Source organism: Scomber scombrus, chromosome 12 (genome assembly GCF_963691925.1).
Source record: "Scomber scombrus chromosome 12, fScoSco1.1, whole genome shotgun sequence".
NCBI lineage: Eukaryota > Metazoa > Chordata > Actinopteri > Scombriformes > Scombridae > Scomber > Scomber scombrus.
Window position 1 is genome coordinate 20,224,573 of NC_084981.1, and position 17,184 is coordinate 20,241,756.

Below are 17,184 nucleotides of genomic sequence, written 5' to 3' on the forward strand. Positions count from 1 at the left end.
TATGACTAATAGCATAAAATCTTAAACAAAAACTGCCTTGAATGTCATTTATACACCATTCCTGAGAGAGGGACTGCATGAATGATTGTTTGAAAGAGAGACTTTCTAGATCCTACAGGCTCTTTTCATCTAAACAATACCAATACTATCCTATAATTGTCTGTTGCTGTCATGATGCTGCTGCCTGACTGTCAGCTGTAACCTGAAACAAGCTTTACTAGAGCAGAAAATCAAACAAGATAATCAAACAAAATAGTTCCAGACATGACAAACTCATTCACATCATCCTCCAGCAAATATCTGTCAGTGTGTCAGCGCTCCCAACAGAAACATCTGTCTGTCACTGCCTCTGCCTATCTGACCACGTACGTGTGTTAATTTCTGCTTCCTCCAGGAGCTACGTTCCAGGGAAGAGGAGCTGACGCGGGCCGCCCTCCAGCAGAAGTCTCAGGAGGAGCTGTTGAAGCGGCGGGAGCAGCAGCTGGCAGAGCGGGAGATCAACGTGCTGGAGAGAGAGCTCAACATCCTCATTTTCCAGCTCAACAAAGATAAACCGAACGTGAAGAAGAGGAAAGGCAAATTTAAACGTTCCCGCCTCAAACTCAAGGATGGAAACCGCATCAGCTTGCCCTCAGGTGACTAAACAGACTAATCAGACGTAGTTACTTGGCTTTATATTTAAATTGGTGGTCAAAAGAGTGAGATTGTTTCTGTGTCCAACCTCAAGATGGAAATTATGGTGGTCCTGATGTGGTTCTAAACATTACTGAGATGCTTGAGTAGCAGTAGCCAGCAGGTACAACACCGTGCAGTGAGTAAACCTCACTACCCGACAACTTAAGAGATGTGCAGAAGTCATAAGTTTGAGTCCAGTGCAGAACTGTACTTAACTACACCACACAGGTTACACTCATTTAGATGATTCTGTTAACTTTCATCAAAAAATAGTGAAACAGTGATTTAGTTTTTTATAAGAACATCTCTTCAAAATCACACATGGTTTTACAAGACACCACAAGTTCCTATAAGCCAGATTTAGAACGCTGTGTATACATTTTTAAAAGAATACTGCCAAAGTCAGAAAGAAAATTAATTTGTTCAGACCTTTATTTACAATGAATGCATAAATCAGTGACAAAATAGTGTATTTTCACATTATTACACAGCAGGATTTAATCCCGAATTATATCTTTTTCCAGGCTTTTGAAACAAAAATTTCAAACTTAAACACATAAAAATGAAACAGCCCCTCTAATATTAGATTATCTGAACACCAGGATATGTCATGGTTAAAAACTAATTCTAAAATGATCATATAGTTAAGTGTATAGTCCTTCTGTGCCGTTGTCTGTCATATGTCATACAACATTCGCATTGACGCATGTTGATCTATAATCATTAACTCTAAATGCTCTGAGATTGTAATAATGGTATTGTGTGTGTCCATGTTACATTTTACAGACTTTCAGCATAAGATCACTGTGCAGGCGTCGCCCTCCATGGACAAGAGGCGGAGCCTTCATAGCACCAGCTCCTCTCCTCCCAGCAGTCCCACACTCATCCCCCGACTACGAGCATTTCAGCGTAAGACTTTTATGTTTTCTTATTCAAATTTCGCTTCATGAGAGGTGTGACTGTCTCCTCCACCTCTGCCTTACAGTTCTTGTGACTCGGTACTGAGTCAGGTGTATGTTTGGCCTTGATTGAGTCAAATCTACAAAGGAGCTGACGCAGGCCAGTACTCTTGAAAAAATCACACCAGCTCACTGGGAATTTGGGAAAATAGGAACAGTGTCATTCACAGTGACAAAGGCCATGTGAACAAAAGCTGCAGAGCCACAAGCAGTCATCCAGTTGTTTGAGCAGTTTGACTTAGTCACGGACCAACGCCTCTGCAATAACTGGAACAAATTATTCTCGAGCGTTTATGATAGATTGTGACATTCAGACAGAGGACACAGATGTTTGCTCAGATTAGCTGTATTTGTAGTGATAAGCCTGCCGGAGGATCATTGATATGGATCACAGTTCTGCAAAATAGCCCAAGAAAATTCAGAGCAGCCTTAAAATCAGAAGAAGTGCAAAGACGTAATCAGCAGATCCAGATAAAAAAAACAAAAACAGTTTTAGGCTAATGTTAGCCTTCTTAATGTCATCAGATTTGCTGGTGAACGGTTGAGCTCCTGTGTCAGAAGATTACTTCAATAAATCCATGCATTTTTGAATAATGGTTTATGAACCAGAGCTTAATGTTTTGTTACAGATGCATGAAGTTATATGCTCAGGGTCTCATTATGCATGTGAAATATAGATTGAATCCATCCTGAAAAATGCTCATTTACACACTAATTATTATTTCAGAAATATTGTAATTGCTGCAAGGTTTTAAACAGCCATAACAATTTTGAATTTGTTTTCTAAAATGTTCACAAACTAAACAACGGTTCATGTTACCTATTCATCATGTTTGGTAGATGTAACTTGTATGTTTCCCTCCTCAGTGACGTCCAATATGCAGAGGGACAGTTTGTATATTTACCAACAGGACGTTGATCTAACCAGCGAGCTCACAACCTACTCTGGGCTCACGAGGAAAGGCAAGCTAAAGCTGCTGGTTACTCACATGCAGCGCTGGTGTGGGCCTGATTCTTGCCGTGGACTAACAGCACTGAGTGCTGCATGTGACATTTGGCTAACTTTGACGATTGAAAGGGTTTATTGCCTAACAGCTTCCCGTCAGCTGGGATTGTGTGTGCAGATTGGCAAAGTTGTCCTGATGTGTGGATTTAAACAAGACTTTGGTGTTTGCTGCTGGTTTCAGTTGTTTCACACGGTGTCAACTTAACCTAGAATGAAAAGGAGACATTTTTTTCTCTCTACCATCTGGAGTCTCAACTCAATGATTGAAGTAATTCAAAGTGTAGAAGGCCTTAAAATCCCTCAACTTTTAGCAGAGATGTGGCTATTGAGATTTTTTCAGCTGCTCTTTAACTACAACATGAAAAATAATAGCCTACCACCAGAGTAAGATTATTACTGGGATTTTATGGCTGTAGTGATACCTTTAATGATCCTAATACGCCTACATGTTTTCCCCTATGACGGCAGCTTGCTGTGGTTGTTTGTTTATGTCTGTGGTAACTATTGTGGCCGCTGTGTTTACAGTTACTAAAGATGAGAGCAACCGTACATGGGGCCGCAGCACCCCCTTCAGGCCAGAGGAGTTCGATGATGTGAAAAAGGGAATCAAGAAGAAAGGAAGAACCTGGGGCCCCAGTTCAGTGCAGAGCAAAGAAAGGCCAACTGCTGCTGAGAGGTGAGAGGGAACACACACACACACACACACACACACACACACACACACACACAGAAAAAAACAGGCCAACATTTGGATCCTGCTCCTAAACTACAGAACCACAAACTCTTCTGTCAGTGATGTTTGTTTGTTTTTTTAGTTGGACTCATCTTTGTATTCTATACAGTAATATGCACTGGGTTGAAATACACCACAGTAAATATTAAACACTTTCTACTTTCTAAGTGAAAATATTTTCAACTATTATTCACTGCATTTAGTTAATTTCTATCTTAATTTGCACCTGCATTCCTCTTAACTAACTGTACCAGTCAGAAGTTTAAACACACTTTCCTACTTCCTTCAATGAGAGAGTGTATCCAAACATTTCAGCCCATTCAGATTGGTGCCTGTTTAAATAGAGACTTCTCAACATACATACATACATACACTCAGACAGTATATGTGATGTTTTCTGGTCTGGTTTCATTTGTACAGAGTGCGTCCTCTCTCGGACGGCAGTAACCCCTGGTCTACCAGTCTGGTGAAGTCCCAGAAGTCAGTCCCCCTCGCTGCCCTGTTTGCTGAACAAGGTGAGCAGAGAATCCATTGTTATTCTGTGCTTTTTAATTTAAAAGTACATATTTATACAATACTCAGGTATTATTGCACACTGGGATTCTGTTCATCACTTTTTGTTGGCGTGTAGTCGAAAGTAGTTAATAAGTGTTGCCTTGCTGAACAGGTTTTAAAATCCGCTTTGAGTGAAATTTTCTTAATTTGCCTTTCAGTCTTGTTAAACAAATACAATGACACATTGTCGTCAGGTGACAGGTGCTCTTACATAACCGGCAATGTTTGTATGGTGTAGAGGAAAGCTAGTTTGTGTAGTAAATATTGAGTTATTTGTTTATAATGTATCATTTCTGGCTCTGTGTTTCCAGCGGGGGCCGGTAAAGATGAGGCATTCTCCCAGGAATGCCCGGACAGCAGCTCCAAACCAAAGCAGCTCAAGTTCCCCAACCAGGTGTACATCGATCTACCTCTGTGGAGGGACGAGCAGCAGCCTCAGAGCCCGGCAGGGCTTTGTGGGCCGGGAGATTCTGGGGTCGGGGCAGCAGGTCAGGGTGGCTCAGCAGAGAGCACAGAGGACCCCTACACCACCACATCCACCTCGTCCACCTCCACCACCCCACAGCTCACTCCCACCAACAGCCTTAAGCGGGCATCCGCTCGCCGCAAGACCGACTCCGTGCTGTACGGTTGCGGCTCGTTGCTGGCTTCAGTCGTGCTCGGCTATGACATCAGGGAGGCGCTCAAAATCTCAGCCCCCGCTGAAGAATGCGAGCCCCAGCGAGAAGAGAAAGAGAAGAAGAAGAAAGAGGGCCTGTTTCAGCGTGCAACCAGATTCCGCCGCAGCACCTCACCGCCAAGCGGTCGCTCACGCAAAGACGAGCCATCGACAAACCACTCCTCCCCCCAACCCGTCAATCTCATCTCCATGTCATCCATTATGGAATGTAACTCCACCAAGTGTCTCATACAGTCTGAGGCCGAGGTGTCACAGTCCAGCCCGGGGAAAGTTGAGCTCGTGGTTGTCAATCATCACACAGAGCCATCAAGGCCCGGCCCAGCAGCCTCCACAGAAGGCCAGAGTAGCAGGACTGCAGCTAAAACACAGACCGCAGTACAAACCCAAAGCCAGCTGCCAGAGCAGAGCAACCATATTCCAGGAACACGTCTACGCAGAAAGAAATATACCACCAACCACAATAGTGAGTAACACAAAAGTGGGCAGCGGGAGGCAGCATTTGTATACGGTTTAGAATATATTAACACTCATCACTCAAATCCATCTCCTCTGTTTCCAGCCAACGGCCCACCCACTCTGCCTCTTCCAGCCACACAGAAGAAGCAGGAGAAAGAGAAGGACGGAGCGTCAGAGAAGCCCTCCAGTGGGGACACCTTCTCCAGACCACGGCCAGTGTCGTTCCGGGCCAAACCCCACGCCTGGGCGCTGCTACGAGGGCGCAATAAGAGCTACTCCTTGGGCCACTACTCTGGAGAGAAGGCAGCACAGAACCTCAACATGGTGCTGTCCTCAGAGGTGGGGGTAGGCTGCTCCCTGCTGGACATGGACACAGAGGGCCAGAAACGAGACTGCACCGTGCCGCTCTGCCGCATTCAGAGTTCCCCAGGACGGGGGTCCGTCTTCGAGCTGGAGAAAGAGTTCCTCTCTTAGGAGCGTTGAGAAGTGATCCTGCTGTGGTCTTAGCTCATCCATAATACATTCTAGAGTGTTCCAGAACATACAGACAGAATTTTTTGGCCTAGAACTCCTGGAGGGTCTAGAACCAGGCTGCCTTTTTCAGTTTTTTTAAAAGGTTCTATAACATACACCACTGCTTGTCTTAGTTCTAGAACATAGTGATGTCAGTGTTCTAGAACGTAACCAAGACTGAGACTTCTAGATGGCATCTGTGTCACAGGGGTTCTAGAATGCGCACGCTCATCTCAGTTTGAGAGGTCCTCCACACTGCCTTGTCTCATTCTAGAATGAGAGGTTGTCTCCCCCGTGGTTCCGAAACCTGAACAGAACATTCCACTGATACTTTGGTGCTCCGCTACCGCCTTCGATCGCTCATCCCCCCCCCCCCCACCCCACTGTCACTCTCTTCCTCTCTCGTTTTTTGTCGGTGCAGCTAAACGTTGACCGCTGCTGCAGCTTTCGCAACACAATACCCTCACCTTTTTATTTATATATATATTTTTATAGGTAATTTAATATTAAGAGACTTGACCTTACCTTAGCAACCAGCAGGACATACATTCCATGTCAGTTTCAAAGTCGTGCGATCACGCGTTTTAGATTTTTGGACTTGAGAATCATGCATGCATGTACCCTTAAAATGTTGAACAAAAAAAAAATCAGAATGCCTTGTTTGTAAATATTTCTTTTCCATTTTCAGCCTAATGCTGGCAGTTGTTTTGTATTGCATATATGCTGTTTTATGACTGTTGTAAAAGTCAGCAATGCTGCAGTACACTCTGTGTTCTAGGGACAGGTTACATACTGAATCGTAGCAGGGATGCAAACATGTTTCCTCCCAGAATGCCCTGAAAATGTTAGAGCCGCAGGTAGAAAAACTCTGGAAGGTCCTACAAAGCAGACATGGAATCTTTCACTTAAAAGTTGGATACATTTTTTAATGTGGATTTTTCTAAAAGTATCTATAGAAAAGTTTTCAGTTAATATTTTCTCTCAGCACACTGCAGCAGAGCGGAAAAAAACTTCAGCCATGAATGTTCATGTCAGGAAAACCTGCCTCAAATTAATGAATTTATAATCTAATCCCCTGATGACCGGCTGGAATTGTAATGACACAGCATAATTTCAAATTTTAGTCATGAAGGATTACTACGCAGCCCGGGAGTGGCCACACAGGAGAATATTTATTTTAAGACACCATGTGAGTGCAGCAGTGATAATATATCCAGAAAGTACTAAAAACAGCAGTCATTTCCTCATTTTATTTCATTTATGTGCTTTTTTTAGTATTATCTTTTATAATTTATGCAGACGTATTTTTAATACTCAAGTTGGCCCACTTGCTTTTTTTATGGGTATTGTTTTATTTGTATTTGTACACTACGTTTCAATTTAACATCGAGGTCTGGAGACATTTGTAGACAGAAGATGGCAGAAACATAACCTGACCCACCAACTGGTTTGTTACAAAAAAAACAACTGAGCAGCCGCATTTGGAAACTGTTTGGAAATGAGCAGGCACTGTCAAAAAGTACTTGGCAGGGGATTGGATGAACTATCTGTCTATAACGGGATAACTCACTGTCTCACGTGATATTAGGAATCCTGCTTCCTTCTACTGTTCATTTAAACCCAGCTCAACGGCTCCCTCAGGATTAACAAAGGGCTCATTAATCAGATTTGTCATCCAGGTTTTTCTCCAGACCTCGTGAACTTGTCAGTATGGATGTCCGACTATGCAGCATTAGGCGTGTACACGTGTTACCATGCTGTACCTCGTTCTCTGGTCACTCCTGGGCTCGCTCTCTAAAACTTGAAACAAAATATTTTAACCTCTACTCCCGTTTCTCCCACATCGCCCATCATTTTTTCACTGTCTTACTTCAGTCTGTTTTTAAGAAGTTCAGTTGAAAACGTGTCCCGTTTCTGAAGGACATAACAAGGGCACATCTAAGAAATGAATTCCCAAATGGTGTAAATATAATTGTGATTCCTGATGTGCATGTGGCATCTTATGATGATTTAAAATGTGAAGTATCCCATTTTTTTTATTTTTTTTTCACTGACTACTTTTAAACTATTTCCAACACTGTAATGGCCTTAATAATAACCCAGATGTTAAATTTGCAGTTTACAAGCCAAGATTTCGCTGGATTTACCAATCCTTCATGAATTTAAGGGTATCTGTAAATACCATAATGCACTGGTGCTGTATATTCTCCTCTTAAGTTTTGGATTTCAGTCAAAAGTTTGTCTTTCAGAGGAATTTGCTACACAGTTTATCGACTAATGGTTCAGAAAAAGGTGCAGTCTAATAAGGTTTAAAACCCCAAATAAACAAACATTCCTCTGCTTTTGACAAACTGCAGCAGTAATATTTGTGGTACAAGTTACCTACGGTGTGCATCCAGTCTTCTGGCTATGGGACCAAATTCAACACGATCTAGCACTAAGGCCTCTCTGTCTTCAGGACCAAAACCACTAAACTAAACATGACCAGCTGCTAGTGTGGAGATTTGTTGGGTTTTTTTGTTTTTTTTTAGGTTTTTTTTGTTTTGTTTTTGTTTTTTTTGTGGGTTTTTTTGTTTTGTTTTTACAAAGAAGAGTATGAAAACTTGAGAAACGACCTCAGAGGTGCAGTGCAGCGAGTTTGCTGAAAGACCTGTCACCTTCTGCTCGAAATGACAAGACTTCCTGTTTTAAAATGCAACACTTCCTTTAAAACACTGAACACTTCCGCCGTGCTGAATGTGACATTTTGCTTTGAGTACATCGGTGTCAGTGAGTGCTTTTCGTTATCAGTACAGTATTGGTTATTTCACGCCTGATTGATCAAGAGTATCAAGTTTATCAATATTTTGAATAAAGTATAAATCAAGACTAACTTTGCCTTCTTGTTTTTGTTTCCAGGTTATCATTCCAGGTTTCATTTTGAGTATGTCTCACTCACACTGTCCTGCTTGTATTTGTATTACTCCGCAGCTGAAAATAGGCCCCAACAAATACACAGTTTACTGCTGTTTGTGTAGCGTTTGCTTCTTTTATTAAACTATATTTGTAGCCGGTTTACATCTTCAGTAAGAAATGGAGCTGTTATTCTCGTGTGTCACACTACCCAGACTACAAACTGGTGTAACTCACACTCCTTGGACACATCAATATTTATTCACAGCGATTAAAGCAAGAACCGATTTGTGAGCCTGAAAAATTGTCCAGGAGGAAATATGTACAATTAGATGAATTTAAAACTGTTCTATGCCTGAAATCAGGTATGTTACCTGAGAACTTTAACTTGTATTTATTACCTGCATCTCAAATGTGACAAGTGTGGAAAACTTTGAGAATAGAAACATTGTGACCACGCCTTCAGTGTTTCCTTTCATGGGTTAATTTACAAGAAAAACACAAAATAACACAGATACCATTAAATTTCATGTTTTAACCAATTAATGAGACAGAATTTACCAGTGTAAACAGTGTGGCTTTTATTTCTTAAGTGACACACAGAACAAAAACATTTGCCACCATACTTTATCTTTGCATATGAAATAGTGTCAAACTCACTGCTTTACAGTATAACATTACTGCACAGAAAGCTCCTGAGATATTTTGGCACAGTTTTTAAAAAAGTTCTCTGTTAAGATGACATTCATTGATCCTCTCGGGTGCATTAGATACAGATCAGCCTGAGTGTGTTCGTACTGTAGGCAAAAATAAAAATGCGTGTTGAGTTATGTAAACTACACTGTATCATGTGCATATGGCAGAAAAGGTGCAGCGACATACAAAACATCACTCAGGTCTCACACTAGTTAGGATCTTTAAGACTGAATAATGAGTAGTAACTTAATATAACATTTATTAGAGAGATCTTTTGTAATAATATCACTGTTTCAACTGTCAGTACATCATTATTACAAATTGAATTAAATCCATTAACTTTCCTTCACAAGAAACAAAATGTTACGATAACAAAAAATAAAACAGAATAACGCGCTGGAGAAAAAGCTGAACTAAATATTAGCTGTTAGTTAGTTACTGTTTCAGTATGTGTTGTTTATTGATGTCACATCATTTTGGGGACCTGTTGATGCCATTTAGCCTCCACTGTCAGTTCTCAGTGTAACAAATAACACAATTTATTTAAAAGTGAGGCCAGGAACGCAGATTACATTCATATTAATGGCTCTACTTCACTGTGTGCATAGTGTGTCTAAAGTCAAGTTTACAGATGAGCTCTGCTTAAAGAAAACAACAAAACAAACAAAGCTCCATAAAAATAAAAATAGTTTCACTCAAGTCAAATGTTTTTGTTCACCTACACAAGTCAAACATTTCAGACCCTTAATGTTTTGAACTATAAAGTGCATCACGTGTTGTTGGCACGGACGTTTGTGGTTGCAGCCGTCGAGGTAGCGATGGATAATTAAAGCTAAACTGATGGACGCAAATCTTCTCATCCAGTCATCCACTGAATCATGTAAGTAGAGTTTGTCTAAAGGAGATAGAGAGAGAGAGAGAGAGAGAGAGAGAAGATGAATGAACTGTCCAGAATGACATCACCGTTCTACACATCTATCACAGATCTAAAAATAGTGAGCAGGGTGGGGCAAACAGAGGTAATTATAGCCATTGTGGAGAAACTCTCATGTTTAGATTTCTCCTCCAGGAGTTTCATTTTCCCTCCCTCTTTCTGTCTCACTGCCTCGGGCGTTATTGTTATATGACAGCTGATACTTGACTTCTCATTTTGTAATCTTCTGTTCCAGTTCACTGGCTGCTCAACACAAAACAGACACTTGTTACACATGTTCTCAGGAATTGTTTACTACTTCTGCATTTAGTCTGCACTGTAGCGCTTTTAACTTGTTCCTCAACAAACTCTAAACAATATATGGAAATAATGAGAGAGATGAGTTTCTGTGCAGATGTGTGTTTTATAGCTATGGGAAACATATATGAGCCTCTCAACGCTAGCAGGTGTAGAAATTATGTAGATTTGACTGTGTATGTTCACACCTGTGTGATCAGAGTGTGGTGACACATTTCTTAGAGTTGCGAGCGCTGCTCTTGGCCTGCAGTGGAATCACGATTTGGGCTTGCAGGCAGTACTTCTCCTTGTGCTTCAGCTTGTTCAGAATTAGCTTGTTGGGGCTGGACTCGATGTCATACACCACCTGAAGAGGAAAGGCAGGATTTTAAGGAATACTGACATCATGAGTGCAAATCCTCCTGGGCACTGAAAGGAGCTGTTATCCCAACATCCTACAATGAAGGTCAAAGCTCTGTCTCAAATCCTTTTTATAAAGCCTGCGATTAACTGTGGTGGAAAAGTGAATCTCTAATTTATTTATTTATTTGTTGGCTTAGTAGTAAAATATTAATAATAATAGTAGTAAAATTGAAATCTGTTGAACTTGTGTAAATTCCTTGAGGAGATAACAGTGAGGCTGCTCAGCACTGATCTGTACAGCTGTACACAGGAAACAACCCTTATATAACATATTGTGCAATCTGACAGAAAAATTGAGCTTTAAAGGAAAAAAAAGATTATCCGAGAATTAAAAAATCAGTTTCTTTCTTTGTGTTTCCCTTGTTCTTCTTTTTTGCTGTTCTTGTTTTTGTTCTTGTTGTTGTTTTGGTTCTTCTTCTTGTTCTTCCTCTTTTGCCTCCTTTTCTTCTTCCTCTTCTGGTTCATAATTGTAGTTAAAAGGTAATTTGTCTCCACTGAAGTGCTCACTTTGATTTCACAGGAAAAATCTGTTACTGTTACAGCAATTCTTCAAGTGCTGAAACAGTCGATAGTCGATCAACAGGAAATTGTCAACCATTTTGAGAATCGATAAATGATTATCGATTAATGATTTAAGAAAAAAAAACTATTGACCGATAAATTAATGATCAAACTAATCATTGGTGGCATCCCTTAAACATTTTTTACAGTATTTCTGGAGATAACTATGTAATTTGGCACTAACTGCAGGGAAAATTGGGATGTTGTTGAAAAAGCAGCTCAGTTGAAACCCGAATAAATATGAACTCATTATTCATTTATAATCAGAAATGCAATTCTTTACACATGTTGAATTTAATTTTGACAAATGTTACATTTTTGCATGTTCAGCTCACCTGCTGTGTGCTGAATAAAACACTCTCCAGGTTGCAACAGCAATTATTTGGAATGAATTATTTGTAAGTGCACAAATTGAAGCTCGTCTCTATTAGATTCATAGATTCAAAGATTTTCGGCGCTTTTATCTGTTACATGCTCATAAGATATGTGCACAAACATGTGCAGAGGGCACAATGTTGAGGCTCTGGTGTAATAAAGAATGATGATTAGAGTTACAGTAAAAATAATAAAAATCTGATAATGGGAATGATTAAAATTCAAAGATGGAAATATGAAACATGTAATATCAAAGTATGTAAAAAGTGTTAACCAGCCTGCTGTGTGTACATTTTCAGTACATAACAATGTAAAATGTACATATGTTAGAATTAAAATTGCACACTTTACAATAAAGTGTAAATTACATTACCACACAGTTTTACATACTGTGGATCTTTCCAGGAAGCCTCTTGGGAATTATTATTAGGTCGTTAACCAAACAAAATAATAATGTGATAGATGCAGAGTGATTCTTGTACCTCCTCTCCACCGGTGTGCTTGAGGTAGATCTTGTAGTGCAGATTGCTGTGCATTTTCCGGATGAGCGGCCGGGGCTTCACACGGACCACAATGCCTTGCTGTGTGACGTTCAGCTTCAGCATGGGCGGGCTGATTTTGGCTGCAGAGATGATCGATGAGTTTAGTATATTTGCACAATAGTGGAGCACAAAATGATGTGACAGAGGAATCAAAGTTCAGATACAGTTTTTTTCTTGTTGTTAAGGAAGTTGAACTTTATGGTGTGTACAGCAGAGAGTTAGACAAACAGTGTTGTATTCTGTAAGAATATAATCACAACCTTTTTAAGTCGATCTTTAAACCAGAAATCTAGTCTTTTGTTTTTACTGTTACGTCTCCTTGAGTCAAATATTTGAGTGTTTTTCTTCTAAATAAAGAAATAGTTTTAATAGTGTGTGTTCAGGTTGTGCGGAAGAGGATGCAGACAAGGAGGAAGTGTGGAAATACTAACTCTCCCAGCGGGGGCTGAATCTGGGCGAGAGGGCCCAGGCTGATTTGCTGGAGGGCAGGGAGGAGGCGTGCACTCTGGCGTAGTACCACTCTCTGAGGTCAGAGGTCACCCTGCTGAGATCACACTGGTGCTTGTGGATCCCCTGGCAGCCGTCTACGTCCAGCCACTGAGGCTCGCCGTAACTGAGGAGGAGTCACAGCATAGTTTAGTCTTAAATCAAGTCACAAATCACAAATGTGCTTCGAGGGGATCTACAGTCTGTACAGCAATGTAACATCCTCTATGTTTAACAGGGACAAAGGAAGACCCGGCAGGAAGCAAAGAGAGATCCCTCTGAAAGGAGAAGTTCAACCGTCTCTTTGAATAAGACATGTTTTAACACAGGAGAGATTATTCCTTTGAAGAAATAATTGCCAAAAGTAAAAGAAAATATCACTTGACTGGCTGATTTGCTTCATTTGTTACTCAAAAAGATTTAAGGACTCAATAATACCTTTAATAACTGATTAAGACTTTTTTTTTTCAGCAGTAACAAGATAAACTTTTAATAATCAAAAGCGTTCTTCTTTTGTTTCATTGTCGTTGTTTTGGTGAGAAAAAGTGTCTCTAAATGCTTGTTGAATGCAGATCTTCATGTGTGTAAGTGTGAGAGAGTGTGTGTGTGTGTGTGTGTTTATGTCTCACATCTTCCACTGGACATAGTACTGCAGTGAGGTGGTGTTGGTGGGCGGAGTCCAGCGCAGAGTGTTTTTATAGTCCACAGAGTCAAACCTCACCTGGGTGGGAGGAGCAAGCATCGCTGGAACTGAAGAGGTAATTGATTACTTGTTGATTTGTGACCATAACCTTTGATGTATAAAATATGTCCCATTAGTTGATTTGTAGCACTGTAATCTTGTTTATATCTCGGCCAAAAAAATTTTTTTGTTTTTTTTTACAAATGAGACAGTACAAATAAACAGCAAAATGACATCTAAAACACATTTAACCATTTAAGAATAATTTTAAGCCTGCTTAAAAGACAGGTTTATCATTTTTCAAGTCTGTCTTAAAACAACAGTCAGGAGCCCAATGAACACTGAAACATGTTTTTCTTCTTCCTGTTCATATTGACCATTAGCAGATCCTTCTATAATGTACTTACAATGTAAAAATCCACCATCCTCCTTATTCTGTGCAAAAATGTGTTTAAAAGTTTATCGGAGGCTAATATGAAGCTTCAATTATCCAAATGAGTCAAATTAAGTAGTTATCTTTTATAGTTACAGTGTTTTTAGTGTCAAAGTCCCTCTTTTTGTTACTATACTTCCACCACAGCTCAGCAGGGAAACACAAAGAAGGATTTTGATACTAAAAAGACTGTAAATGTGGCAAATATCTACTTTATTTGACTAACTCAGACTGCTGAAGCCTCATATAAGCTTCAGATACACTTTTAAATGCATTCTAGCACAAAAAAATGTGCAAATGTATCCCTCCATCACTTACATTGAAAGCACATTTGAAGGGGATCTTTTAATACACAGTAACAGGAGGAATGGACACCTGACTGATGTTTTAAAACTTGAAAAATTGTGAACCCGTCCTTTAACAGTAAGTAGTCTTACATAAGTGTACATGCCACCCAATCAACAGCATCATCACAACACAACAGCACCATCTACATGTAATAAAAATTATGAATATGGATTTTATTGCACTGGTCTATGTACAGTGATGATGCAGGCCTCTGTATCCATATTTACAAATTCAGGGTTAATTTAGAAAGAAAACATTTCCTCAGTCTATGAGTGACTCTGGAAGAATCTGTTGAAATGATATTAATTCTTATTAAATTATTATATTGTAATGCATGAACTTGTCTTTAAAGCTAAGTTAAAACATTTAAACTAGAGTGACAGTTTCAGTTTGTTTGGGTGTGTTTTATTTTACCTCTGAGATTTCAGCAGATGTTGCCAGTGAATGATGATATGGAAAGAATAAATAGCCTTTTCCTCACAAAGGTTTTTTCTCAATAACCGGTGCAGTTAGAATCAGACATTTCTTAAAAAGACTTAAGTTGCATCAGTGTGTCATTATTCCTGAAACAGATGTTACTCACTCACTTTACTCTAATCTTGTTTCCTAAACACAGTCATCACTTCATGTATGTCCCTGAGTACAAGTTGTCCTTTTTTTTAATGTTTTACTGGAGAATTATAATTATTGATTTTTGGCACAAATTTAATTATGCCTTAGAATAATTGGTAACATTTTACTTTAAATCACCCTATTTATAATTTACAACCAGGAAGCAGAAGAGTTTATAGTTTATAACACACTATAACGCAGTGGGGCTGGTGTAAGAACAGATAATGAGGATAATAAAACACAAACACACAGTTGTAATAGTATAAAATGACTTCATCTGTGAAGTTATGATTGCTGGCAAATACTGTATACTTATAAACACTTCTACGTGTCCTTCTAAACTTATAAATACATTATAGTGTGGTATAAACCATTTATTAAATGCTAAATCGTGGGTCTTAGTGTTACTGAATCAATTAGAAACAAAGAAGTTACTGTTTATTGCAAAACCTCTTACAATATCTAACACCATCTGTGATTTACAGATGGATAAATAACTGAATTTACTGCTTACTAGTCTTATTCTGTTGCTTTTCATGTTGTCCCATTGCTTTCTGTTATAGTTTATCCTCGTTGTAACACATCATGACATAATGTCTCAGTAAATAACAAGGTGTTTAATTAAGGCACGTATTTATAAGGGCCAATAAATTGAAAGTTACACTTGTTGCTTTTCTTACAGTATCTATAAATATCAGAATTTCCTCTCAGTTCAGATTTGATGTCAAAAAACTCAATACAGTCTTTTTCCAAACATAAACAGTGGACTGAGAGGGAGTTTGGGGATTAAGGGAGACACTAGGCACAACAAAATAAGCCTAACTTTCAAATCAAATGAGTCAATCAATAACAACACTAATCCACAGGTGATAAGACATCTACAGAAACAGATCAGAGATTACCTTGAGATGTGACACAGGCACGCAGGTTCCCCAGCAGCACAGCTCCGAGCAGCAGACGGGTCATTGTGATGATGCTGTTGGTAGACGACAGAAAGGCCAACACACACACACACACACACAAAACAAGCCACACTGGAATGATGCTGGCAGCAGCAACGCCACCTTTAACATAGATAACTTCCTCTTTTACGGTATGTCTGACACATGATGACACGGCAGTCTTACGTTACTTAACATGTTAGATTTTTTCCTTTACATTTTTGTGCAATTCACACGTCATGTTTCTGAACACTGACAGATACTTTTACCAATGTTTCTACCTTCTGTATACGACATGTAAAATCATCGCTATCATGTAATAGTGATAACACATGTATGCACTCTATGTAAACCTGATAATTCACTGACTGGACAGTAAATCTCTGTTTTATCTGGTGGGGAGGGATAAAAAGTCTCAGAGCTAAATAAGTGTTTGTTTCTGCTCAACTTGTGCTTGAATCTTCACACTGCAGGCATGACACAAATAACACAAATTGAGAGACAAGTAATGGGATTCATTGTTCAACACAGGGTTATTAAACCTAATCTCTTATAAACCAACTTAGTTTTCAACAAAATAAACCACGTTCAATTATTTTAAAATAACATTATCTAGAACACAATCTCTATTTTCACTTGTCACGCATGCTTTTCAAGTTTCTGTGTTGCGTCAAAGAAAATTTCCTCAGTGATAAAAATCAGTTTATGTGTGTGTTCTGTGAAGATTCATTTTGAGTAAACAGACCTAGTTTTGATAGTTTGAATAATGTATTGCACCTTTTTTTCCCTAGCAGTGTGCTGCTTCAGATTCCTACGCTGTTACAGGTGTTTCTGACTGGAACCAGTGATAAATATCTGCTGAGAAAACATTTTACTGGAAACATAACTGTGTTACATAATGAAAGGTCCTTCTCAGCAGCGCATAGGTTTGTTACTGTGTGTGGGTGGAAGAGAAAGAGAGAGGAGGAGTGATATCTTATCGGCTTCTTTTCTCACACTTCATGTTTCCATCGTGTGTAATTAATCATGTTGTTACAATTTAATGGGTTTATTCATGTTTACAGTACTGAGATTACATTGTCAATGTTATGTCCTCTTTATACATTTGTTTCTACTCTTGTCCATCACATTAACTCAGTATGCATTAGCAAACGTTTGCATCCTTGTCCTACAGACCTGAGTGACTTAATGGCCTCCCAAAGAACTGTACCACACTCTGCTGTCAGTGTGCGTTTCCATACACACTAGTATCCCAGTTTTTAAGTCTTATCATCTGTTTGCAGTGTTATCTTGATTTCTCACCATCTAAGCCAAAATGTTCCGTACCAGGAATGTTCAGAAAACTGGATCAGGTGTTTGCATGCAACAGTCTGCTGGTTTTTATTGAAGTACTCCAGGTATCCATGT

At 39.4% G+C, this 17,184-nt stretch overlaps 2 protein-coding genes and 1 long non-coding RNA gene across 3 annotated transcripts in view; 2 read left to right on the plus strand and 1 right to left on the minus strand.

The window, feature by feature from the left end:
• map3k21 (mitogen-activated protein kinase kinase kinase 21) overlaps window positions 1-8,120 on the plus strand; it is a 28,062-nt gene extending 19,942 nt beyond the window's left edge. Inside the window, exons 5-10 of the mRNA XM_062430044.1 lie at window positions 395-635; window positions 1,462-1,584; window positions 3,166-3,316; window positions 3,794-3,888; window positions 4,240-5,070; window positions 5,167-8,120. Coding sequence (XP_062286028.1) covers window positions 395-635; window positions 1,462-1,584; window positions 3,166-3,316; window positions 3,794-3,888; window positions 4,240-5,070; window positions 5,167-5,537 — 1,812 coding nt within the window. The 3' untranslated portion in view covers window positions 5,538-8,120. The remainder of the gene's footprint in view (window positions 1-394; window positions 636-1,461; window positions 1,585-3,165; window positions 3,317-3,793; window positions 3,889-4,239; window positions 5,071-5,166) is intronic.
• LOC133991596 (uncharacterized) overlaps window positions 1-17,184 on the plus strand; it is a 227,111-nt gene that overhangs the window by 95,134 nt on the left and 114,793 nt on the right. The window lies entirely within an intron of this gene.
• On the minus strand, window positions 10,592-15,802 carry il22ra2 (interleukin 22 receptor, alpha 2). Its single transcript, XM_062430881.1, has 5 exons — window positions 15,739-15,802; window positions 13,391-13,511; window positions 12,707-12,888; window positions 12,216-12,355; window positions 10,592-10,741 (listed from the first exon to the last, which is right to left on the minus strand). Exons 1-5 carry the CDS (start codon window positions 15,800-15,802, stop codon window positions 10,592-10,594), a joined length of 657 nt encoding a protein of 218 aa, XP_062286865.1.